General features: G+C 43.3%; 1 protein-coding gene across 1 annotated transcript in view; it reads left to right on the top strand.

Annotated features, from left to right (window-relative positions):
- The window catches only part of GRK3 (G protein-coupled receptor kinase 3), a 54,412-nt gene that overhangs the window by 10,941 nt on the left and 16,122 nt on the right, over window positions 1–27,349 (top strand). Inside the window, exons 5-12 of the mRNA XM_069496875.1 lie at window positions 1,271–1,362; window positions 4,343–4,442; window positions 10,399–10,477; window positions 12,203–12,333; window positions 14,539–14,633; window positions 18,851–18,958; window positions 26,250–26,316; window positions 27,204–27,304. Coding sequence (XP_069352976.1) covers window positions 1,271–1,362; window positions 4,343–4,442; window positions 10,399–10,477; window positions 12,203–12,333; window positions 14,539–14,633; window positions 18,851–18,958; window positions 26,250–26,316; window positions 27,204–27,304 — 773 coding nt within the window. The remainder of the gene's footprint in view (window positions 1–1,270; window positions 1,363–4,342; window positions 4,443–10,398; window positions 10,478–12,202; window positions 12,334–14,538; window positions 14,634–18,850; window positions 18,959–26,249; window positions 26,317–27,203; window positions 27,305–27,349) is intronic.

The raw sequence follows: 27,349 nt of genomic DNA, 5'->3' as shown, positions 1-27,349 counted from the left end.
CCTTTGGCTTTCAGTGTGGGCAATTCCAGGGCACAATCGCTTCCAGAATGCACCTGTCTTAGTACAGTCTCTCTTCACTTTCACATCCTCCTTCCACCTAGCCTTGCAACTGGGCAAAAGAATGGACTGGCCTTTTTTTTCTTTTTTGTTAGATTTTACTTGAATGGTATTGTTGGAAGAAGAGTTTTTGTTTGATTTTATTTTATTATTATTTTTTTTTACACTTGCCCTTAGCCAACACGTGGAGAAGCAATAAGGCTTTTGTTGTCCTTGTTTTTTAACCTCTCCCTTGTCCATCGTATTTGCTGGCAGGATTTAGAAGCAAGAGACTACATAACCACACATTTTAAAAGATCCTTTACATCTGTTCCGGATCTTTCTCGTGCTTGTCCTTCAGCAGACTTTGTGTCCTCGTGGACTCTGAGCATCAAACGTGAAGTCTGTGGCCCCCGACGCAGGGTTATGTGATGCAGATACGATGTTTTAAGGGTTGTCTGGGGGAACCCCTAAAGAGCCTCACCCTTAACTTGCCAGGATCTGAAAAGCAGGAGGCATTTGCTATTGTCTAACGGCCTCTTACGGACATAGGATTCACTTTTTGTCTTTGTGTCATTTAACACATGAAACCTACTTATGAAATGGGGCATTACTGGGATAGTGCTTATGAATGAAGCCTCTTTATAGACTTTACTCACATTTAGTGAGTTTTGCGCTCACATGGCCAGCACGAGCCCTCTCTGTTCCCCGGTGTTATCGACACCAGGCTCCCCTGGCTGCATCTGTGGTGTTTTCTGATCATCCTGCCCGCTATTATGAAAACACAGATGCCCTTGACCTGGACTCTTATTTTTTTTTCCACCCTGACAGTTCTTGCAATTTTCGGATCATTCCCAAACTTTTAGGCTTCAGAATAGCTGAGGCTGATTTTCATTTTGGCTCCAAATTTCACACTCATTTGCCTTCAAAGTATACATCTTGTAATTTGTCACCTGGGCACTTGGCAGAAATGTTTAGCTGCTGGGTTCCCCGTCCATCATGTCCCCACGTGCCTCTGTTGTGTGCCCCACGTACCTTGGAGGTGGAGCTCAGGGAGATTGTGTAAGATCTCACCGCCCTTGGGCGTCTCATCTTGCAGCTTAAGGAATCAGTTGTGGAAGAGGGAGACCCGGAAGTCACAATTACTCTTTTAATTACTGTCTGTGTTTTGCGTTAAAAAAAATCTTTATAACAACATAGCTGGAAGTTTTCATTTTGTGTTTTGATTTCACAGCTGACCATGAATGATTTCAGTGTGCACAGGATTATCGGACGAGGAGGATTTGGCGAAGTATATGGTTGCAGGAAAGCAGACACTGGAAAAATGTAAGCTTTCGGTGCTCATCTAGTTTACTGCAATTTTTAAGAAGACTTTATGTTTGCATCAAAAGACAATCCCTATATAGAAATGTGGAAGCCTACGACCTTGCTTTTGAAGTGATTTAGCTCAGAAAGAAATAGTCTGTATTTTGTTAAGCATGGTGACTGAGAGCTGGAACCTCTACTTCTTAGGTCTAAACGGGAAGTTAAATGATAACCCCGTACTGCGTGTCCGCCACGGCTCAGGGCGTGGGCGAGGAGCCCCAGGGGTCCAGAGATGAGCAGGAAGTGATTCTTGGCAACCAGGGACGTGTTACGTGCAGCCTCCCCGTCAGATAGTACCAAAAAGAATTCTTTGCAAAAGAGAGACTTCTTTATTTCAGCAAAGATCCACCTATTATTTAGTAGAAGCAGTTTGGGGTGACAGTTTTTCGGGAGATGTCGATTCCTGAGACTGGGAACTGGGGTGCTGGAGAGGGGGACGTCCTGCTGGTGAACAGTGAGCGTGGGCTCCATCAGTCCCCTCAGTCACACTCCTTATGGGAGCCAGTGGGAGGAAATTAAGCACACCTGAGCCAGGTAGAAGGCTCTTCTGGAAAGTGAACAGTAGAATTCTTAAGTGTGGGAATTTTTTTTTTTTTTTTTTTTTTTTTTGCTGAAACAGTTTAGGTGAACATATTTTTGAAAGCACAAGAGAATGGAAGAATATGATTTAATAGACCCAGAACTACAAGTCTGATTAAGTGGCAGGCATGTTAGAACAAATGGCTCCATCCTAGCCTCCAAGTCATCACTCAGCCTCTGCTCAGGCACTTCCTGGGGTTGGTGCTGACGGCTCTGCCAGGCAGTTCTCCCTGTTCTCAGGAAGGTCCGATAGTTGGCATGTTTTTTTGGTATTTGGGGACTGCAGTTTACCTGCACTGATTTGTGCCCATCAGTCATCCCCCTGCTTTGGGCCCCCATATGGGGTGAGTCTGATGCCTGACGCTCAGGAGCTTGAAGTCTGGGGTCGTGCTGGGACAGTGTCGCCCAGTGATCTAGAGCCAGGGAGGGTCCTGGTGCCGTGCCAGCGATGTCAGGTTCAGCCTCCACACTCGGTGCCTCGGACAGAGTTGTCCGTGTTGTAGTCTGTAACATAGGTATAATCAAAGTAGCTCGTGGTGAGAATTAAATGAGATCATACCTTGTAAAGCATTTGGAAGGCTACCTATCCTGCAGTAAGTGCCGACAAGTAAGAGTGTGCTGAAACATGCAGGCCTCTGCAACACTGGTCTCTTTCTCATGAAAAAGTTCTTTCCCATTCTGTTCGCACGGTGAACTTTTTTATGCAAAATGGTATGCCTGTTGCTTGGTACATTTCATTAAATTTTGTTTGTTTTGCTTCATCATTGCAGCTTGTTGAGGTATGTAGGATATCTAGGCTGTCACATGAAGTAGAAGTAAATAATATCAGTTTATCTCTTTGCACACATTTATTGTTTCACTTACCTCTCAGAAACAGCAAGTCGTTGGCAAATATTCTTCTATTTTATAGACTATGGGTAGACAGTTCTCAGGAGTCACACAGCTAGAAAGTGGTCAGGTCAGGCCTCAGCTCCTAGGAGTCCTCGCTGCTGCTCTTTCCCGTCTCAGGGCTGCCAGGGGCACGTGCGCTGGCTCTGTGGCCCGTCAGTGAGTCGCCCCTGCACCTTCCAGATGGAGCCAAGAATGTACATGCTTACCCGGTGGCCCAGGGCCAGTCCCTGTCATCCGCTCTGGTCTGCAATTTAAAGGTTTTACTAAAAACCATCTTGGTACAGAGCAGTGATAGAAGTAGTGTGAAGCATTTTGAAAATTGTTTATCATAAAAACGAAATATTTAAAGAACACGTAGTTTCGTATGCTCTCAATATTTGATCTCATAATTAACCAAACTGTCAATTGACTCATGATAAGAACTCCTGGAAAACTGGATAAAAATATCAAATTTGAACAGTTCTCTCTGTTTTTATGCAACTCAAACATGATACGTTGTGATCAATAAGAAATAGGTAGATTTTCTGTGTCCTGCCATACTAAGACAGCGGTCTATCTTGAATACCTGGGCTACATAGAGTACTCCATCCACTGGGAATTTGTATTAATAGTTACACACACAGAATTTTCAGCCCCTGAGACATGTATAAAAACACTTTTGCAAGAATTCCCTTTTAGCTTTCTCCTACTGGGAAAGCTTCCTGTTTTCTTTAATCTGTGCTTATAGAATATGCCGAAAAAATTTTCTGTATTTTCTTAATATGAGTTTGTTCTAAGTTTTCAAAAATCTTAAGCTGTCAATTGGTTCTTCTAGATTAACTTTAACCAATGATAAATAGCAGAATCTTATTGATTCTTTTCATTATTTGAAATATAATAACTTAAATATCAAAATTAAAAGCTCCAGCTCAGGCGGTGCAAATGCAATATATGTAACCTAAACATTTGTACTCCTGTAAAGTTTTGAAATCAAAAAAGATTGAGAACAAGTCAATAAAATAACATTTTAGAACACGCTCTTTTGAATGCATGCCTTCCGTTCCCATTTTGTTGATTGTCAATGTTTCAGAGTCTTAAACCCTATACACTCTTATAAAAACTTGACCACTGGTGAATTCACAATTCCTACCTGCTAAATATGATACGAATATCCCCCCATTACCAATATTAATAGGCAGCGGCATTATATAAAAAATTTATCTCACTGAATTGATTTATGTCCGTATATTTTCTACTTTATTTAACTGGAACTTCTATCCATATAATGATAGAAATATCTTAAATATTGCTTGATTTTTTTTTAATATCACCACGTAAGAGAAAAATATTTCTTGCACAGCACTTGGGTGCCATTTTCTTTCTTTTAAACATTGCCTAAATATTTAGAAGCTTTCCCCAGTATGATGTGTATTGTTTAAATCAGTCTAGATATATCACAGTATGGATTTTTCAGTAGTATTTATATTTCTAGGTATGCAATGAAATGCTTGGATAAGAAGAGAATCAAGATGAAACAAGGAGAAACATTAGCCTTAAATGAAAGGATTATGTTGTCTCTTGTCAGTACGGGAGTAAGTAGTCAATTTCCAGCATTGCTTTTTAAAATTTATTGTTTGTTTGTTTTATAGCAGGATGATTTATTATTATTTTTTTCTAGCTGATTACAGGCCTGTCCAGCTCTCGGGTGGGCTAGAATTTGATATTATCTCTTATTTGATTTTACAAGTTAGAAGAACACTAGCAACCTTCATTATGCAATCCATGACTTCTCCTTTACTGCCTACTGTTTGTCCTTGACTTCCTTCTTTGCAGAATATGGTAGCAGAGATGGCAAAAAATAATTATAGCAGAAAAAAAAAATCACTTGAATATAGTCAAGAATTGACTGTATGAGAAGAAAGACGAATCTGGAGAGGAAAAAGAGAAAAGTAGCTCCTGCCCTTTAGAAGCAAATAGAGAGGAAGCAACTGGGTTAGTCAAATCTGAATTGTCATTTTGGGGTTGTCCCTGCTTAGTGTTTCATTTGAGGGTGACTTTGTCTTCCCCCTCAGCACGTACTTCTCTGTTTACTGGCCTTTCCGTTTCCAGCACTATATTTCTACCTGTTGGACTTTCTAAACTATCATTTTTAGCTCAACATTTATGAAAACAAACTTTTACCCTGCACCTTTGTTCCTTGCAAAATAGCTGCCCATTCTGATTTCTTCTTCTGTTAATGGTATTAGCCGGGATCGAACTCTTGGCCCTAATTTATGTGCACAGATGCCCGTGCGTATGAAGCTACATCCAGGAAAACTTACTCTTCCAGAAACCTGTGCACGCGTGTGCGCAGAGGAGGCACGCAAAAGGGCAGGCGCTGGATGGGCGTGGAGTGGCAAAACTCTTAGTGTGTAGCTCACATGTGAATTTACTGTTAAACACCCAAGCCAGGAAGGTGTATATGCAGTGAGAAATGTAGGGGACTTCTAAATATCACAGTTGGATTCTAAGGTCATCTTCACCGAAAGGATTTGAAAGACTCAAATTTTAGTGGTTAATCAAAGAATGAATCCCTTTCAACGAGTAAGCAAGGAACCTGAGACCCTAAGCGGTAAATTTCCTGGCCAGGGCTCCTTTCTTTTCGTCCGTTTACAGGCTATGTGTTTTTTTTATCACCTATATTTATTGTACTCTGGTTTATATTATTCTAGCATTAGTTTAAGTGCTTTTAGAAGGGCTCTTTGCCACTGAAGCAAAGAAATAGCATAGAAATATTTAGCTGAGCTGTAACAAATGGAAACTCCGAAGCCATAAATAATTTCCAATTATGTGCCTCTACCTCTCAATGTATGGACATTAAGCATTTCAAATAAGAGTCACTCTGTGCGCGTGACCAAGTTTTTAACTGATTGGAACGGAAGCTGAACAGCGTGCACACTGTATTGGAGTCAGCGTGAATGGCATTGGCTTCTCATTTCTATTGGAAATGTCCGTGTCTTACATTTCAATATGGATGTGTTTACGGGATGAAGATTTCAAGTGGTTATTAAAATATTAATTTTTAATGGGTCATCTCAAAGCCTTGGATAGTTATTCTCGAAGCCTATGGAAAAACTGTTTTGCTGTTGGAAAAGTCTAAGTACAGTTTTCATGTAGACTTTTTATGCTTATTTGATTCAGGGGAGGGGGAAATGTGGTTAAATAGGTATGTAGTTTCACACTGGTATAACCCCAAGAGAATAAATTAAAAATTGGGGTTATATTGGGGTACTGCTTTGAACTAATGTAAAAGAATTATTCATATTTTTTATTCAAGTATCACAACTATATGGCATTTTTAAAAATTTATAATTTGGTTAAGATACATAATTTAACCGCAAGAGTCATAGTAAGATTATTTGGGATTGGCTTTGCTAATCAAAGGGCACTTTTTTTTTTAATAGGGTTTCAGTAATCTTTAGTTTAAACTTACCTCATTAGGTGACATTTTAGATCAGCCTGCGTCAGCAGGATTTCCTGTGGTGGGAACTGCATTCATTTGCCATAGTTTTCTTTTTACTGGAAATTTGTTTAAATTTCTTTTTCAATCTCAGATTGAGTATTCCTACCCCCATGCCCCAAAGAGACGGTAGGAAGTCCTGATCCTACTTTTTTTCCGTAATTCTCAGATGGTAAAAAGAGAAATACGTATGTTTGAGAACCGGCATGAGTATGTCCACAGCTAGGAAGAGCGACCAGCAAGTTCATTCAAGTCATCTAGGTCTGTGGTCCCCAACCCCCGGCCGTGGCCCAATACTGGTCCATGACCTGCTAAGAAATAGGCCGTGTGCCGGGCGCGGTGGCTCACGCCTGTAATCCTAGCACTCTGGGAGGCCAAGGTGGGAGGATTACTCGAGGTCAGGAGCTCATGACCAGCCTGAGCAACAGCGAGACCCCGTCTCTGCAAAAAAATAGAAAAATTAACCAGGCATGGTGGTGTACCTGTAGTTCCAGCGATTCAGGAGGCTGAAGCAGGATGATCTCTTCAGCGTGAGAGTTTGAAGTTACAGCGAGTTATGATGACGCCACTGCATTCTACCCTGGGTGACAGAGTGAGACTCTGTCTCAAAAAAGAAAAAAAGAGAAGTTAGACCAGGTGTTTTTTTTTTTTTTTTTTAAGAGCCCTTTCTACCCTGATAGCCTACAGTTGTAAATCTAAAATTCACATCCCATCTTAATAACAATATTTTAAGGAGACTTAAACCTTTTGCTGTTTTCTCAGGGCTCATGTTCAGAAATCCCGTTTGGAAGGGTCCACTTGCCCCCACCCGGTGACGCAGGTGCGGTTGCTGGCTCAAGCTGGGAACGAGCCAGGCTTTACCAAGTTCTAGGTTCATCCGCTTCTCTGCTCTGCCGATGACTTGCTCATCAGAACAGGAACAAGAGCACGTGGGGAACCCCGCTAGGGAAGGAATGTGGTATTTGGAGCAGAATGAGACAGCCATCTTCAGAGGCTCATGGAAAGATCTGGTGAAGCACAGATGGGTTCCAAGTAGACAGTGCCCACTGGAAAGGCCACAGGGGTTTTCACGGGAAAAGGATGCCGCCTGCATTTCACCTATTCAAGGCAAAATAAATCTTGAAATCAGTAAATACTAACACCATCTCAGCAGAACTCTAAGAAAAACTAAATAGCCACAAAATGAATTTTGTAATTCTTTCGTGGGAAATTTTTCTTTGAGAGATATATGGAAATTGAGTTCAAGTTCATGAATCTTTACTATTAATATATAGGAATGTGTCAACTCAAAATTATACGTTCTTAATAGAGAGGTTTGAACAATGCGAATTCTGTTTACAGATTATTCTGTTGAAATCTGGACATTTTCTTTGAAATTGAATAATTTTCCTTGTCTGTTAAGAAAGTGGATATAGATAGTCTATGTCATTTTTAAAAATTTGAATCAGTTTGGTGATAGGTATGCACTGTATGTAAAGAATCTGAATGGATATGGTAGATACATTAGATCTAAATATTACAGATCTAATAGCTGTAGCCTAGCACTGATGACGTTTCACAAGGGAACCCATGCATGTCTTCAGCACCCAGATCAAGAGACAGAAAGTTACCAGTATTCTAGAAGTCTCCTTGTGCCCCTCTCCGTCACTAGCCCCACGCCCAAGCTGACCGCTATCCAGTTTTCTAACACTAGAATTCATCAAGAGCTTTGCTAATTCTGTTTGAGCTTTGTATAAACGTGCTCTTCTGTGCCTGGCCTCCGTCACTCAGTGTCATTGGTGAGGTTTTGTCTGTGCTGCTGCACACAGCGGCCACACAGCAGGGATCAGCAAGCTAGGTGTGTCCAGGGACCACATCCAGCCTGTGGCTTTATTTTGTACAGCCCATGAAACGAGAATGGTGGGGTTTTTGTTTGTTTGTTTGTTTGTTTTTTACATTTTTAAAGGATTGTAAAGAAAATAAGCAAAGAAAAAGAGATGACAGAGACTGAATGTGGTCTGCAAGGCCTAAAATACTTACTCTTTAGCCCTTTGCAGAAAAGGATTGCCGACCCCTGCTCAATAGTATCCCGTTGTATAAATATACCGCACTTTATCCATTCTACTGTTGGTAGACATGTGGGTTATTTCCTGGTTTGGGCTATTTCGAACAGTGCTGTTTTGAACACGCTTGTGCAGGTCTCTTGCTGCACATCCGTACAGATTGCTGTAAGGTGTCTACTTCAGAGTGAAATTCCTGGGCAGGCGGTGCTCAGCCTTGGTAGATGCCACCAAGCAGGTTGCTAAAGTGGTCGTACCATTGTACACTGCCAGCAGCCGTATGTGGAAGTTCCTTTCCTTCCTTATCTTTCCAACACTTCACATTGTCAGTCTTTTTAATTTTAGCCATTCTCGTGGGTTTTGGTGGTAGCATGTTGTAGTTTTAACCTGCTTAGAGACACCTGAGGTTGAGCAGATGTTCATAGGTTTGTGGGCCATTTGGAAATGTCTATTGGAAGTGCCTATTTATAAAAATTTTTTTTTTTTTGCTATTTTTCTGTTATGTCAGTTGCCTTTTTATTGATAAGTAAGCGTTCTTATATATTCTAGATATGAGTCCTTTGTGTGTTTAGGGATTGCAAATATCTTCTCCCATTCTGTGGCTTATCCTTTTACTGTCTTAATGGTGTCTTCTGCTGAACAGAAGTTCTTAATTTTATTTTAGTCCAATTTATAAATGTTTTTTATTGTTACTGCTTTTTGTGGCCTAAGAAATGTTTACTTACCCTGAGATCATGAAGATACTCTCTTTTGTTTTCTCCTAGAAGCTTTATTGTTTTATATTTCACATTTAGATCTACATCTACTGGAGGGGACTTTAGTATATGGTGTGAGGTAGGGGTCAAGGTCCATATTTTATTGTACAGATATCAAGTGCTCCAGCACCATTGACTGACAGGGCCATACTTTTCCCATGCCCTGTTGTGTCACCTTTGTCACAATCAAATGACCATGTATGTGTGGGTCTGTTTCTGGATTCTCTATTCTGTTTCCTTGGTCTGTTTGTCTGTCCTTGGGCTAATATCATGCTCTCTGAATTGTTGTTTTCTAGTAAGTCTTGATAACTGGCACTATAAGTTTTCCAGCTTTATTTATCTTCAAGATTATCTCAACTTTTCTTGGCTGTTTACACGTCCCTAGAGTTTAGAATCAGCTTGTCAGTTTTCATTTTAATTAAGATCGCACGAATCTATAGATTAATTAGGGGGAAATTAAAATCTTTACAATTGAGTTATTCAATCCCTGACCATGGTATAGTTTTCCACTTTCAAAAACTCATTTAATTCCATTTGTATTCTCAGTGTTTCAAAACAATAACACAAATAACTTGCCTCCCCTGTGGTATGGTTCTTCCAACTCCAGAAGCAGAGATTGAAATAGATATTTTGACTATCCAGAGCCACAGTGTTGACCAACAAAAAGGCTAGCAAGACAGTAATATTATTCTGTAGAATCTAGTCTTTCAGAAGATGTAATTAGAATAGATTCATGATTGAATCTGAGTGAGGGAGGACCTTCAAGTTCATCTGCTCCAAGTATTAATGTCGTGTCTCTGCATTTTATCACGTCACCGGATCCATTTTACTGTGACTTTTTAAGTTACCGTGCCAGTGTCTGTGTTCAGTGCATGGGGCAGGGGCACGGATAAAAATCCATAGCATGTATCGTATCTTATAAAATAGCTACAAGCCAGATCAACTCCATAAACTGAAATCACAGCAGAAGGAACCATCAGAGCGGTGACTGGTTTAATGGGGAGCGGATGGTTTCTACATCCGCTCCCCATTAAACCACAAAGAAATGATAAATGCATGAGCCGATGGATACACTAACTACCACGATGGGATCATTCTACAACATAAGTATGTATCGAAATATCAAATGGTCCTCCATAAATATGTACGATTACAATGTGACAATAAAAAAATAAACAAATGAATTAAAAGTCCTAGATCTGCTTTGCAGGACAGCTTTTGCATTCTGCCTGAACTTGTTGTTGTTTTACTCTAGGACTGTCCTTTCATTGTTTGCATGACCTACGCCTTCCACACGCCAGACAAACTCTGCTTCATCCTGGACCTGATGAACGGTGAGCCCAGCTCGGGCAGTCCCAGCACCTCACTGACTTTGCCCCGACGTCACATCTCAGCAAGCGTGAATCTGGGCAGACTGGCAGTCTGGGTCTTTTCAGATAATTAGAGTCCCCCTGAAATTTGAGGAAACCTTTTGCCCTTCAATTTTCCGTTAAAATTCATTTTAAAATGTTTACTGCAATTTCTCCCTAGACCTCCCACTCTCTCCCTAGGAAATTGAATTTTCTAGAAAAGATCCTCATAAAATACTTACAGTGAAACTTGATTTTTCTGGAATGCAGCTGGCCTGGGTCTGTAATTAGCTTATTTCCTGGCCCTCAACTTTTAGGAATGAAATACCTCCTAAGAATACAGGCCAAAGATAGAAATGTATTTAAAAATCCACTTTGAAGGGACTGATTTGGGGCCAAGCACAGATTGGAGCCCAATCTTCTGTTCCTTCTAAATTGATCTTTTCAACGGCAAATGATGACCTTGAGAATTCTGAAAAATATCCAGCTAGAAAAGTAGCTTTCTAAGACTAGAAAGTGACCTGGTATATATCCAAGGTATTTTTAGTAACAAGAGCAGAAACAGAAAGGCATACAATTCAACAACTCAAATGCCTAGTTTTTTTTGTTTGTTTTTTTTTTTTTTTGAAGTTCACTTGAAGTTTTATTCTGTTTTGAGGGTTTGATTTAAAACCACATCTACCCCAAAATGTGAAGGAATTTCACAGACATAATAACGAGCGAAAGAAGCCAGACGCAGCGGGATATGTTCTTTGTGGTCCCATTTATGTGACGTTCAGAACAGGCAAAACTAATCGATGGGGCGGGAGGGCAGAAGAGTCCCCTTTCCGGTCGGGGCTTGGGGACTGAGGTCCTCTCGGGAAAGGGCGTGGGGGGCCTTTGGGGATGCTGCAAACCCTTTGTATCTTGACCTGGCCGGCGTTACACAGGGGTCTCTGTGGGTGGAGAGAGAAGGTGCTGCTCAAAACAAGGACAGTAAAGTTGGACACACATTAACTTTTGTAAACCAATGGAGGCTTTTCCCTGTGAGTTTATAAAAACATTCCCTTACCCCCTTGGCAGCATTCTCTGTCCCTGCAACTTGAGGCCATATGATTATTTCCTTTTTTCCACATTTTATTATGAAAAATTTCAAACCTGTAGCAATGCTGAAAGAATTTTACTGGGGACACCCAAACACCCACCACCTGGATTTTATCGGTTAAAATTTTACGATATTTGCTTTACCAAATATCTGTTTATATGATCAGTTTTTATTTTTTTGTATACTGTTTAACACATTGGCTGCCATGTGAGTTGTATTTAACTCCGGCTAATTTTGACCTAAGGGTGAAGCCAAACCCTGCAGTTGGTTGGTGAAACTTATCGTTGATGTTCTTATCGTTGCAATTAATATTGACAATTTAATTCTAAAAATGTGGTTTGTGTTGCATATAACTCACGCACAGAAAACAATAAACAATAGTAAATTAGAAAGGATCGTTCTGTTTTAATAAAACACTGTGGCCCCGAGGGAAAAAAAAATTTTTCCTAGTATGGCAGTCAGTGTGTTAAAGTGTTTTGCCAAACTATAGAAAGCAAAGATAGGTATATAGACAGAGCAGAAGCATAGTTTACCTTTTTTTTACTGTGTCTTATTTAAGATGACAATGATTTTTATTTCCTTTAAATTAACACGCTTTGAATTAAATTCTGAATCTCTGACACCAGGAGGCGACTTGCATTACCACCTCTCCCAGCACGGGGTGTTCTCGGAGAAGGAGATGCGGTTTTACGCCACGGAAATCATCCTGGGGCTGGAACACATGCACAATCGGTTTGTTGTTTACAGAGATCTGAAGGTGAGAACGGTCAACAGACTCATTCCGAATAGTAGATGTTGTGCCAACGGTCCCCTGGAAGTCCCTGTATCTTTTGTAGAGTGCTCACGTCTTCCTCATAGCCCTCATCTCAGCCCCGAGGAAGCTGTTGTCTGTGTGATGTCCGTCTCCCCCAGACCTGGCTCTGCAGGGACAGAATGCAGGGCCGTCCCCGGCATCTTTGCAGCCTCGGTGCCTGCTACGGTGCCTGGTGCAGCACGTGCACTGAATAATCCATGTTAATTGATTCATTAATGAAAAGCAGGGTAGGAATTTTTTTGGTGTCACCTATTTTATAAGTAATTGTATTAATAAATCAATTAATGTTCACTAAGCAACTGATGTTGCCCCAGCTCTGTGTCCAGAGATGAAAACACGAAGCACATGTATTTTGTAGGGCTTATAAACTGGTGACCCAAGGCATAGAACGGCTACATCCCAACTGCTCCCAGACAAGGCCCATCGGTGAGGAAGGCGCTGCTGGTCAGCCGGCGGGATTTCTCTCAAAAGCCACTCTCAAGAGCTTTGCATTATTTTTTGAGATTGCCTTAAAAATCACGAATAGATATTTAGATCCCCGAACTATGTAACCTCTGACTGCCGGGCCTGGGTTTTTGTTCTCGTCCTCTGCGAAAGCTCATTGGCCTGGAAAGTAACGAAATAGGAGCATTCTGAGTGTTTTCATTGCAGACCATGGTGCCGGGTCCCACATGAAGGAGGGAGTTGGGAGCTTGTGTAATACGTCCATGGTGTCACTCACCTGGTTGTGACGGCCACCAGCCCGAAGACAGGGATGGAGCTAAAAGGGACCTTGACAAATTATAGAAGTGATTATGGAAATGATTGTATAAACATACAGAGAATAATGGGAAGAAAAATGATATGAGTGACAATTTGCCAATAGGATGAGGCGACTCCAAGAGAATGTGTTTCCCTCTTATTTTGAGTTCCTTCTTGGAACCCACAGAGTGGCCAACTGAAATGCACACATGATGTTCCTTTCTCTAAGGAGCTAAGATGTCCTCATTGGTTTTTCAAGGTTGCCTTCTAAAATATTATAAAAATCACATTTTATTTTTGAGCATATTATTTTTTGTATAAAATACTTTGTAAATGTTTAAGCTTTCTGCAAGGTTAAAGAATTATTCCCTTAGTTTTCCTTTGAGCATAAAGAAAAAGTGTATTTTTATTGAATCAGAAATCAGACATTGGTTGGCATATGACATTTTATTTCCTCATGTGAGTATTGCAGAAAAATAAAATATATGCTGAAGGCTCCTGAAATGCCATTATAATACATCCTAATTTAAATCTATAACCGGTTTCTAATCATCTTTATGCTTTATTTTTACTTTCTAAGCTATTTAGTAGGCAGTGGTATTATTTAATTTCTATTCAAACTTAATTCTAGTCACTCATGATTATTCATGCTTCAATTTTATAATAGCATGCCATTATCTTCGTTTCAAGCAAAACAATAGTTGATCTCCAGCAGAAAAATATTATTAAGACGACTATAATTCAATGTATGTTAGAGAGAGGAGCTTTGTTTTCCGTGGTTATGATGCCTAAATCTAATCTCAATGGGTACATTTCATCAGAGTTGTGGTCAGAATCATATTTGGTCATTTGGTAGGGCCCCCTGCTGCTGCTGCGCTAATGAACAGAAATGACATTCATCGGGATTAGTGTGGCACTGTGGGATATTGTGATCTCGTAGATCAGGATTTATACATTCTTGAAAGATGCCTTTCTGTTCTGTGCCTCATGGCTTCATTCTTACAAGTCAGTGTGGTTCACGTAAGCGGAAAAAGCGGTGGATTCACTCCCCATTGCCGAGAGGCAAACTCATTCTGGCTACACTGCAGTTCTCGGCACGGGCGAAAGGAAATGCTTTTAACTCTGACAAACTGTGGCCTTAACCCTCCCACGTCACCTGCCTGTGTTTCTTTCTCTAATGAGCAGAATCCCTCACCTCTGTCCTTGCCACTTTTCCTGCCGAAGTTAACATGAAAAATACGACTGTCAGCCTCATGCCCTTCTCTGGCGTGATAGTGTAAAGCTAGAATTCATGTTTAGGAACAAGCTATGATAAAATACTAAGATATTAAGCGGCTGTACTTTTAGTTCTCGAAGCCCCTGTGGCACCTGGGGGACTCTCGAAGACCATATTGTCTTTCTGTTTAGCCAGCAAATATCCTCTTGGATGAACACGGACACGTGAGAATATCAGATCTCGGTCTCGCCTGTGATTTCTCCAAAAAGAAGCCGCACGCGAGTGTGTAAGTAGCCCCTCACCTCTGCTCACTCTCGTCTCTCTGATGCCACTCAGCCAGACGGGGGCCTGGCCATTTGTTCCCTCTCTTTTCTCTTGCCAGGGGTGGTTTTTGATAGGGGATGATGCCAGGGCAGGGGAAGACCCAGTGTCCCAGGTTGTGCGGGAGGAGGTAAGAGCGGTGTGCTTTCTGTCACTGTCTGTGGGGAGGACGAATCGACCCACGACGTGACTGCCCCTGCTCAGGGGGCCCGGGGGAGTCTAGCGGGAAGAGTCAGGCCTCAGCCAGGAACCCAAATTCATGCTGCTCGTATGACCCTGAGTCAGTCAGTTAACCTGCCTGACCCTCAGTCTCTTCATCTGTAAATAGAGGTAGTAATAAATCCCTGAAAGTTGTCATAGGATAAATGAAAGACCCTGTGCCTAGGAAGGTGCAGAGGCAGCTGCATAGATCTCTCCGAGGGAGATCCCCGGGGCCAAGTGTTTCTCTTTGCACCTACTTGCCCTGCTTTTTCAAAAAGGCTGTTCTTTTTCTTTTCTTTCTTTCTTTCTTTTTTTTTTATTTTGGATACGAAATCAGGAATCTCCCCCACTTCCACCCCGCCCCCTCGCTTTTTAAAACATTAAAAAAATCATTCACTTGTAGTTCAGGCTTTTAATACGGGTCATATTGTTAGATTTGGGCGTTGCACCAGTCCTCTGAGTGGCTACCGGACATAACTCCTGAGACTATAGTCCCAGCCAGCGCTTGACACCTCAGGGGACCCTGAGCTGTTTCTGGGGGTGGCTGTGCTTCACCATTGCATGGGGACCCTGGCCCGAAGACTTCCCTCTGAACCTGGGGTTGTTAAAAAGACTCAGGACTATCAGACAGCTCTCCCAGGGCCCCGCAGAAACAGAATGGAATATTCACAGGTTTTCATTTCTGTTTCTTTGGTATCAGAAAATCTGGGTGGAAAATACGAACATGTGTGCAGATTGTGGAAAAGCAGGCAACTTTTGCTTTATTTTGTCTTTTTAAATGTATCCTCCTTAGCACTGAGTCTTTTCAAAGCACATTTTATTGTACATCTTGAGCTAACATTCATCTCTGTGTTGAATGGTCTTGAAGAAACTCCCAGGAGTCTCATTTCATGCCCTCCATGCAGAAAATAAACTGCAGATCCTTCTCTTTGTGTAACTAGAAGTAAAGTGGTTCTGAATTGCAATACTTTACGAGGGACTGCATTAAATCAAAACTGCCTTTTAAAGCTCTGATCAAATGTTAATAATGAATAGCACCATTTCTGTAAACATAGTTCTCTTTTTCTACAGAATCTGGGATACTGTGATAAAAGCATTAGCATTTTGCTAGCACTTTACAGTGATTAGGCCAGAACCTGTGGTTGTATAAGCTTCTCTCAGGGAGTTCTTCAGACATTTTTAAGAGAGTCATTTGAATTTTTAATGCCCCAGCTATTTGGTATGCTAATTTCTTCAATTCAGTGTAGTCATAACTAAATATGAATCCAAGAGTTCATAAGAGTTAATCTTCCAAAGGAATTAACTTCCAGATTGGGGTTATGTATCTCCTAATAGGGTCTAGCCCACTTTTGACTGTAATTCCCATGTAGGCTCTGAACGGTGTCTGTTCCTTTGCCTGCCCTGGAAAGCGCGGTGTCTGAAGAGCATCTGTACACGGGTGGGGATGGGAAGGTTGGTTTCCATGTTTAGATGATGATCGGGAGGCCACTACTTTAAAAAGATAAATGCACAACGAAACACTACATTTTTAAATGAAGGAGGCGTTAAGAATGAAGGCTTTGGAGTCAACAGACCTAGATCTGAATTCCTCTTCCAAGTTGTGTAGGCCTCATTTTCCCCTTCTATGAGGAGGAGGCAACAATGCTGTGGACCTCACGTGACAGCTGTGAGGGTTGAGTCAACCCATTAACTCAGCGAGACGGTTTAACATTTGCTGTGCGCCAAGTGCTGGGGATGCCGCAGTGAGACAGATCCGATCCCTGACCTCCTGGAACCTGCAGCCCAGAGCACTTTGTCCATTAAATGACCAGCGTACAGGCTGGTAGCGGTGCTGGCAGAATCCGCAGTGTTATTGGCTAAATATCAGCTGTCCCAGGCACGCATAGCTAACTGCTTTGACTATGTTATCTGCACAGAAATCCCATAAATCCTAGGTATTGTTACTCACTTTTTATGGCATGGAAATTGAGGTTCAGAGAAATTAAGAACTTGAACCAGGTCACATAGCCGGTGCACTGTGGGGCTAGAATCATAATCCAATTCTGCCTGATTCCGGAGCCTGTTGCTCTTTAACGCCATATGGACGAACTCCCCGAGGCTTTGAAATGATCTACTTAGGACTAAAGATTTTTGGCCAGAATTTCACCCCGAACTTGGCTTCTCAGATCTTTTCAAAGCTATAGATGCAATGCATGGACTTCCTCTAGGAGCCAGCCCATCTGCAAAGTAGCGTTATAGTTGAGGTTCCTGATTTGAGCTTATACGGACTCCATTTAATGACGGAATCACAAAGTACTGTAAACCATGAAAAATCAAAGGAAGACTTTTGGAGTTGAGCGAATTGTCGGTGACTCATTTGAGTCCTAGCTTATTTTATGTAAGAACACAAAGCTGGGTCTCGTGTCACAGTGTCTTAAAATGTTCAAGTGTTCACTCAGTATTAATAGCAGTATAAATCGTTAGCAGAATGTTTCAGGAAGCATTAGTAGCTGTCGTGTAGGCAGAACCAGAAAACCGTGGTGACAGGCAGTCCAGTGTTCAGCGTTATTTGTGTCCCGTGTAAGCTTGGACAGCCGATCTGTGTTCACCGATTTTATTTGTCCTTGCAAATATCTTTCCTATCCAGAACTGCGATTTGATCCTGAGAATCCCAGGTTAAGAGGTCACCACAAAGGGCTTTGCAGGCAACACTGACATTAAACCTTCTTGGGAAACGGTTCAGATGCCTCTCGTAGAAATCTCTCGTGCTCTCTCACAGCACGGCCTGATGACCTTTCGCTGTCAAACTTTAAATTCTGGATGGTGGAGGTTTCCGGAGCGCCAGACCTGCCTTGATGGGCCAGCGCCCATTTTCACGGTTTGATAAAACTCCCCAAGCATACCTCCGGGACCCAGAGTACGGGTCCTGATGATGATCCAGGATCGTTTATTTTGAGTAGATTCGTACTGTTTCTGAGCATAAGTTAAAAATGATCACACTAAGAATAGAGATTAAAATCCCCGACATGGAGTTCTTCTTTTGTGCCAGCCCATGATGTCTGTGCCGTCCCCGCAGCAGCCCTGAGAGGTAGAGGTGTTACCTTATCACCCATTGTGTGGATAAGAAAATCAAAGAAGGATGAAGAGGTGTAGGGTGTATGGATGATGGCTTTTGCGGGGCCGCTTCGAGCTGCCACTTTGAAAGTTCCCCACGAGCTGCCCTGGCTCTTCACGCCGGAACAGGCCTGCCCAGCTCTTCGGGGAGGGCTGGAGAGTCCTGGAACGGGAGGGGCTTCGGAGCTGCGGAGGGTGCAGTATAACATGGTTCTCCACTCACATGGCCTTCTCAACTTCCTGAAAATCATCTTCACACGTGCTTAGTGCTGAGTCCTTTGAATTTCAGCAGCTTTTAAAACGTGACGCATGATTTCTCCATCGTATACACTTGTGGGCCTGCACTGCCACTTCTTCGCCACCCCTCCCCCCCCCCCGGATCTGTCACCAACTGCAACCAAGCAGGTGGCCCCCACTCGTAGCACGCATGAGCTCAGGCACTTGGTGGCACCGCGCAGGAGTGGGCGTCCCCAGGCCTTGAGGGCCCACAGCTGCAGTGGGGGTCGCCTGCCATCGTCCTCTCCCTCCTCCCTGCCCCCTGCCTCCCTCCACCCCATACCCCTCTACACAGGCTCTTAAAGGGGCAGAACTTCTCTTCAGAGCCGGAATAGAGAAGGACTAATGAGATTCAGGTGTCACCCCCCAGACTACGGACCTCGCGTTTTTCCTGTTTATTTCATGTGGTCACTTATTTGTTTACGTCCATTCCTCTACTAGCAGAGGCAGAAAAGATTGTTTCCCCACTGGATGTTCGAGGACTCAACTCTGCCTGGCAGCGGACTGTCCCCTCTCCTGCCTTTACAGTCGTTGCCACCTTGGGAATGACGCACGGTCGGTGTGTGTAAGGTGGGCCTGCTCTGATAACCGCGTGTGCTCTCTCCTCCCCAGTGGCACCCATGGGTACATGGCCCCCGAGGTGCTGCAGAAGGGGACAGCCTACGACAGCAGCGCCGACTGGTTCTCCCTGGGCTGCATGCTCTTCAAGCTCCTGCGAGGGTGAGTGACCTGCATCCGCTTGGCGCTGTCAGCGAGGCACGTGCTGGGATCAGAATGGAGCATATTCAGAAATGACGAGACCCCAGTGTCACCTGAAATCACACGGTGATCTTTAAGCCACACACTAGTCTGGAAGATTCTTTCCGTCTCGTAAGAGTGAGCGCAGCTTTCCCATAAGCCGCCAGATACGAGCTTACGGCTCACTGGTTTCATTCCATATCATGTCGGAATCAGAGCACTTTTAAACCTAAAGTAAGACTGCTTTGAAATATTTCCATTGCTAAGCCATGTTCTGGGAGTAAGTATTATGTTAAAATGTGGATAATTGAAGAAGATAGGATAGTTTTTTTTTTTCCCTAGAAATTAATTACTCATGAGTCTCTTGTGAGCGTAAAGCATTTTGAGGGTTACAAATAAAACAAAGATAGAGGCCCAAAGTAAACCCATTTTAAAAGTTTTCATTGATTGATAAGCATGCTGAAATTAATTTGTGTTTTTAAAGCTAATATGATGCTTGACCTTTGTTTTAAACGACGAAAGATGACGAAATAGAGTGGAAAATATTACGAGAGGACAGCACTGTCAAAATATGTCCTTGTGTTGAACACTTAACAATTATGTTAAGGTTTCCATTAATTTTAAGACTTTTAGCTAACTTTAAGAGAGTTTAATTTTTGAAAAGCTTTTTATCGTCCACTCATAAAGATACAAAAAGCACTTGACGTTAAAATTTCCTAGTCAAGATTTTCCTTGTAATATTTTCCTATCAACACAGTCCTGATGGTTTGCTAAACTTTGCAAGTTTCCGTCAGGAAGTCTAATCGAGCACCTCTGCATCTTCCAATTATATTTAGCACGTTCTGAAGAGAGGCTGAGTTCCAGATTCCCCCAAAACCAGGTTGCACGCACCCTCTCTGTTTCCTCAGGACTCTGATAATCCAGTTGTTCTCTGCACACCGTATTCACTTGGGATGTAAAATCGTATTATTGCCTAGAAAGTCGGGTTCTGTTACTCCGTAATTGAATTGTTGTATTTGTGGAGCCTGGATGGCCTTAATTCATGTCATCAGACTAGCTGACCTAATTAGAGAGTTTATGCTAAGTAACCGAGAAGGCCATTTCCCCTGCGAGACACGCTGTTCTCCCCAGTGGAGTCACTCGTGTGCAGAGTGAGCGTATGACGACACCCCAGAGTGTTTGTGTTGGATCTCTGCAGGAGAGAGGGTTGGCGATGTAGGATCCGTACTCTCAGAATTCAGAGATGATAAAACTCTCTGCAACAGCTAACCTTTCAGTGTGGAAATCAAGTATAACAGGGAAGTCTGCAAGGCTTTGCGTTTAGGGCTTGGCTTACTGCTTTGTTTTGTTGCTCTAGTTGTTAGGATGTCCATGCATAAAGGCTGGGGAGGTTTTGGTACAACACAGTTTTTTTTTTTTTTTAAAAAAGATGTGGAGGGTTTTGTTGAATTATTAACTCTGTATGATCCAACAGTGTGGTTTGTGGCTGGTAAAACGAATTCCATCTCAGTTGCCATCATTCGTGTTTAGAGTATCGAACTGGCTGGAAGGTATGAATTCTTTTGTGAAGCCCTTGAGGGGCCTTGACCGAAGGTTCTGCTCAGTGTGGCTCCTTTCGGGAAGCGCCTTGGTGGCCAGCAGGACATGCAGAGGCTGGTCAGCAGGACGGGACGGATGGAGGAGTTGAATCAAGAGTGGTGCAAGAAGAGCCGGAGAGTGTGGCCTGCATGGAAAGACGGGGAGAGCCGAGTACAGAACTTAGGGGAGCCGCAGCGGTTGGCCCCAGCTATTGGAAGTCTGTCTTACTGAAGGGATCACGTTCATGCTGCACAGTGCCAGAGGGTTTGGCATTTTAAGGAGAAGAAAAGATTGCAGTTTGATACAAGAATGTCCATTCAAGCATTCGAGCTGCCCAATGAAGGAGTGTCCTGCCTCACAAATAGCAAGCTCCCTGTCACTGTCTGGTGGCCATTTATCGAGCCTGAAATAGAAAGAATCCTTCCAGTGCATGGTAGATAGAATTAGATGAGTCTTCCCCCTAAGATTTATGGTCTTACATCGTGCTTTCTAGTACTTGTTCAGTAGTCGTTCACGGACAGGATACGGCACTAAAACCAAAGAGCAGGAAGTATTTTTTGACTTAAGTGATTTAAATTAAACTTGATAAGCATTTACTGGATGCTTGTAATATACATGAGATGGTGCTTGCTGCTGCTGGGGAAGGAAGGGAGGGAGGGTGGAGAGAAGGAAGAAGAAAAGGAGAGAGGGAAGGAAGGAAGGAGGGAGGGAGGGAGGGAGGGAGAAGCCGCAGTTAGTCCTTAGGGAAAGCGCAGCCCAGGGGAGTAGACAGAGAGGCACACACAGGATCGTGAGCTGGGTGGGCTGTGCCCGCTCACACGGCAGCAATGCTCCGGAGAAGCGCACGTGGGAGAACCGTTCTCACTTGGAGGAGCAGGGCTGACTCCACGTTGGCGGTGGTGTGCCGTCTGGGAGTGGGCTTGGAAAGGTAGATGGATGGGATAACAATACAAAGACTAGGGCAGGGAATAGCCCTGTTTTCCCTGTTTCTCAAGAGGGGAATGCGTGCTGATAGAGAAGGCTGGGAAGCCTGGGTCGGGACCAGGGAGGACCAGGGAAGACCTTGGATGCCGTGCCGTGGAGTTGGGCCTTTATCCTCGACGCCCCAGAGACTGGACGCTTTTAAGCAAAGGAGCGATGTGGTTGGGAGTCTTTTCAGTGAGATGGCTCTGGCGGCAGCATGGAGCACGGGGCACAGAGGCAGGGGACAGGCCTGGGACCCTCGGTACAGCAGTGCCGACCGAGCTGGACAGGAGCATGTGACACCACAGTGCTGCAGAGTTAGAGGCCATGGGCTCCAGGAGTTTTGTGGGGTGGCCGGCTTTTTGTTTGTTCCTGTTTTTTATAGGTGCTTGGGTATGGAAGGATCGGAGTTAAAGATGGTGCCAGTTCAGATTCAAGATAATTGGGGGAATTACAATATCGTTGCCAAAATCAGTAATTGTGAAGTTTCAGTGGTTCCGATGAAACTGAGGTTTATGGAGCCCTTTGAGGAGCAAAGCCCTGTGACGGGGTCAGCAGGGCAGCAGGAGACGAGACCGCCCCTAGGAGGCTTCGCTCCTCCACTGCAAGGAAGGAATAATGCCACCTGTTCTGCTTCCTCAGAGTTGCACGTGGGAAAACCTCAGAAATGTGTCTGTCAGCGCCCTGTGCGTTTGTCATATGCTGTGCAGAAGGGAGCCCTGGCAGGTGTCTTTTCTCAGGCACAGGGGCCTTGAGTAACTGAAAAGAGTGGGGCAGGAGGTTAAGCGGGCCATGGCCAGGCAGGGCCCCCTGGGTGCAGGCTCTGGGGGCAGCCTGTCCCCTCTGCATCCTGGCGCTCTCTTGGGGTGCCCAGCGGGCACTGGGCCATGCCTGTTGACGTTTGTGGTTGTCATAACTTGGGGAGGGGCTGCTGCTGGCATCTAATGGGTAGAGGCCAAGGATGCTGCCCAGCATCCTGCAATGCACGGAAGAGCTCCCTGGCATCCCGACAAAGAATTGTCCAGCCCCAAATGTCAACAGCGCGGAGGTTGAAGAACTCTGCTCTAGAGCAAGTCCCTCCTCCCTCGCCCCACACCTGTGCGGGGAGGTGGAACCAGTGGTCACCAAGGATCTCTTTTGCTTTCATTTTCTGTGATTTAATAATCCTTGCACCGACCAACGTGTCCCGCTCTTTCCGCCTAAGCACTTTTCTGCACCCCGAATTTTGTCCTGACACCCTAGAAGAATAGCACAAGGCATTCATCTGGATGGGAGGAAGGTGTTTTCCATCCCCGGATTTGCAGTGATGAACGGTGCCATTCGTACACCACATTTTCTGGGTGCTGGTCACTACTTCCATTTCAGATGACCTTGTTAGATATTTAAGAGCATCTGTGTATGAAGATATGTCCATGTTGCAAATCTGTGAAATTGCTGTCATGACCCTCAGTCTATATTTAAGGTGTCTGTTAAGGAAAAGAATTGATATGACAATGGCCTTGATCTCAAGCTTGTCACCATTTCTTGTCCCTCTGCAGAGGTGTCAGACCTAGCGAGAGAGCCTGGGTGGTGGCGGCCTGGGGAGAGCTGAACGCTGCCTGGGGTCTTGAGTTTGTTCTATGTACGGAAAAACGGAGAGTTTATAAATATTTTGGCAGCTATTGGCTTAGGTTCAAAACGCATATTTAGTACCACATGCAATCTTTCTGGCATTCTAAAATTAACTTGTGATGCGAGAGTTTTGAATCTCTTGTAATCACAAACATATTGTCTTTTTCAACTCATTGTCTCCCTGTGAATGTGACATAACTAACGTGGGCCACGCGTGCCCGTTTCCCTGTCAATTACACTGTCTTAGGACCATGTCCCAGCGCCCTGGGGAGACGTGTGCAGCCGTCTCGCTCTCTCTGGAGCTCAGAAAGCTACGCTTGACCCCTGCACATGTGAATTCTTTCCCCACAGCGGTCCCCGACGTGGCCAGAACGCTGCCTGTGCTGGAGAGCGTGGCTGCAGGCTGCGGCCGTCTCCTGATTAAGGCAGACGGCGTCAGGGCACAGCTGCGCTCACCCGGGCTCCGTGGGCCCCGCGTGCCTCCCTCAGAATGGAGATCATTCCTATCGTAGGTTTTCTTTAATATTTTCCAAAATAGAAACCAAGGCCTCTGGCTTTGTTCACAAAGAATAATCAAGAATACATTGGAAACAGATGTGCATCAAGATTTTTTTTTTTTTTTTTTTTGAGACAGAGTCTCACTCTGTTGCCCAGGCTAGAGTGAGTGCCGTGGCGTCAGCCTAGCTCACAGCAACCTCAAACTCCTGGGCTCAAGCGATCCTCCTGTCTCAGCCTCCCGAGTAGCTGGGACTACAGACATGCACCACCATGCCCGGCTAATTTTTTCTATACATATTTTTAGCTGTCCATATAATTTCTTTCTATTTTTAGTAGAGGTGGGGTCTCGCTCTTGCTCAGGCTGGTCTCGAACTCCTGAGCTCAAACGATCCGCCCACCTCGGCCTCCCAGAGTGCTAGGATTACAGGCGTGAGCCACCGCGCCCGGCCTGCATCAAGATTTTTTAACTGGAGAGACCAAACTGGTCTCAACACCCCGGCACGGAATGACAAGCCGAAGAGCGTTTTCCAATGATTCCTTATGGAGCCGGACACGGGATCGCTATGTTTATAAGGGAATTTGCGGCAGCCGGGCACACGTGCTGGAGGTGTTTCGGGCACCACCACCTCTAACTCCAATCCCTGCACCAGCCTCCCTGTGGGCTGGTGAAAGACGTTTTTTACATTCAGCGGAGAGCGCTTGTGTCAGGGCACAGCAGGCCTCCTCTGCAAGGTCAAGACGCAGCCCTTTCCTTCTTGCGTCAGACGCAAGGACACGGGGTCGAGCACAGGCGTGGGGTCCTGCGACTCCACACACAGGAGCCAGGGCCCACGGATTTGCCAGGACACAAGGAGAGCTTCCCTTAATCACTTTTTGGACGTTAAGGACCAGGCTGGGGTGGAAACAGCTAAGTGTCAAGCAGAGAAACTGAGGTTTTAATAAGATGTAATAAACTTGTGTTCCTGTTCTCTGGAACTGTAAACACATTAGTATTTCTGTGGATTTTGTATAAAAAGAATCATACGGGTATATTTTTTGAAATTATAATATCTTATAAATAACAAATAGATACTGTTTGTTTTTATAGCCTATCTACTTTTTAAATATAGTAATTATACATTTTATCCTTTGGAAACAAGATGAAAAGAATATTTCCAATCAAAACCTATTTGAAAGATGCTTGCTTGGTGCTAATTCACCTTTCTGGGGTTTTTTTTTTTTTTTTTTCAAATTAATGCTTTTAAGAGTTGGAAATTACTTTTTATTTCAGTGCATGACATGGAAGAAAATAAGGCGTTAGAGTGCCCTCTCTTGTACAAAAAGAAAATTAAAAGTATTTAAGACAAATGCTCTGAAATGTACTAATCTCTTCAAGAGATGGTTCAATGCATAACTTAATGAGTTCAGTAGGATGACCAGCCAGTAGAAGTAGCAGCGCAAGGATAAGTGGAATTTTAATTCTTTTTTAGAATCCCATTGATTCCTATGTTCAACAGTCTAATCCATTTCATGGAGTTAATATTAAAATATTTTACATAATATCTTGCCTCAGATTATGTTATATATACCTTATAAATAAATTTATGGGATTAGTCACTTTACTGGCATGTCTTATCATAAGAAAACTCAATTATATCTATCCCTTTGTTAATTTTCAAATAAATAAGACCATGGTATTCTACTTTGCATATTTAATAAGTATTATTCAATGGTAAGATTTCCTTTAAAAGCCAACTTCTCTGGAGTTTTAAAAACATGATAATAGAGAGTGAGAATAATTTGTTTTGTATAGTTTACCAAGTAGACGTTCTTGTTACAAAGTAAGAGTCATCTTTACCAGTTTCACCAGTGGTGACTATGTTAGGCAGCCACTGTATTCTGTGTACTGCCACTGTCTTGGCCACTCGCGTCGATGTTATTTTAGTTTTCCGTTCACCACTTCTGTAAGGGACGTGGCATGATCCCCGTTTTACAGATGAAGACATTGATCCTGGAGGCTTATGTCTGACTCACAGCCAGTAAACACCCAAGTCAGCACTTGAACCCCGCTTTTCCGGCTGCAGGCTGGGGCCCTGCACAAGGAAGGCATGAGTAAGCAGAGCTCTGCAGGAGCTGCTGGGGCGTGATTAGTTTATCTCAGTTTCCATCGAAGGGATGTATTGCCTAAAATCGCTGGTTTCCAGGGGTGAGTCATGTTCCCCCTGGTCGTGTCGGGTTGTTGGAGGGACCAGTGTCTATCGTGCTGAAATAAATGTATAAAAGGTATTGTTAGTTCCAACCCTCGCGTGACAGATGTTACATAAATGACTTTCATTTTCATGATTACCCATTGGCTAATTATATATTTTTTTCGAATGAGATTTCAATTGGAAAAGCATATTTTAGTGCCACGATTTCATTGACATAAGGGTCAGGCAGTTCAAGTGAAACGCAGGAATTGCTCTTCCGGGACCTAACGTGTTTGTTCACTAGTTCTCTGGAAGTGATACATGTTTATGGCTTTTGTAGCTCTGTAGTTTTGAATTGACAGTGGCAGGATGTAATACTTACCCGAATATTAGTCAGTGATATGTGCTGGGTTACCAGATGCCGTATTTTAATAGAACATTCTTTATTTCCACAGTCACAGCCCTTTCAGGCAACATAAAACCAAAGATAAGCACGAGATAGACCGAATGACACTCACCGTGGTAAGGGGATTAACAACTTTATTCTTATCTACATCATAATTTTCATGTTTCATTCCTTGAATAATAAAATTACTGTCATATAAATATATAAGATATGATATAAAATATAAAAATAACAAAAATTTGCTTTCTTTCTTTCTTTTTTTTTTTTTTTTTTGAGACAGAGTCTCACTCTGTTGCCCTGGCTAGAGTGCCGTGGAATCAGCCTCGCTCACAGCAACCTCAGACTCCTGGGCTTAAGCGATCCTCCTGTCTCAGCCTCCCGAGTAGCTGGGACTACAGGCATGTGCCACCATGCCCGGCTAATTTTTTTCTATATATATATTTTAGCTGTCCAAATCATTTCTTTCTATTTTTAGTAGAGACTGGGGTCTCACTCTTGCTCAGGCTGGTCTCGAACTCCTGACCTTGAGCGATCCACCCACCTCGGCCTCCCAGAGTGCTAGGATTACAGGCATGAGCCACCGCGCCCGGCCTAAAATTTGCTTTCTTGAAACAAATAAATGAAGATACAATTCCTAGAAGAATTCCTAAAAGAAAAACTAATTTAAATAGATGCCAAGGTAAAAAAAATCAAGATTTGCTAATAAATAGTATAAGAAAGAGAAAATTGTGAACCAAACTAAAGAAATCCAACAAAAGGAGAAATTACTATGATGCAAGAGAATGAGGAGGCCTTCTGGTTCTTCTGATCTGGCCGTAGCCTGTTGATTGATTTTACAACTGATCGGTGACCTTTTTATGTTTCTTTAGAGTAAATATTAATTCGTAATGAATCTGCAGTTTTTAATACTGTTCTTATCCAAGAAGCAGCCTTTAAATCTAGCTGGTTGTGAGGGTGCTGTTCCGTGAGTGGGTTTTTGAAATCTTACTCTTCTTTTCCCCAGAATGTGGAACTTCCAGAAACCTTCTCTCCCGAACTGAAGTCGCTTTTGGAGGGCTTGCTCCAGAGAGACGTCAGTACGCGGCTGGGCTGTCACGGAGGCGGGTAGGCCATCGCTTCTGCCTTGCGGTATCTTTTCCCCGGTAGTGA

Source organism: Eulemur rufifrons, chromosome 21 (assembly GCF_041146395.1).
Source record: "Eulemur rufifrons isolate Redbay chromosome 21, OSU_ERuf_1, whole genome shotgun sequence".
Lineage (NCBI taxonomy): Eukaryota > Metazoa > Chordata > Mammalia > Primates > Lemuridae > Eulemur > Eulemur rufifrons.
Note: the sequence above shows the minus strand (reverse complement) of the source record. Positions and strands in the feature narration are given on the sequence as shown.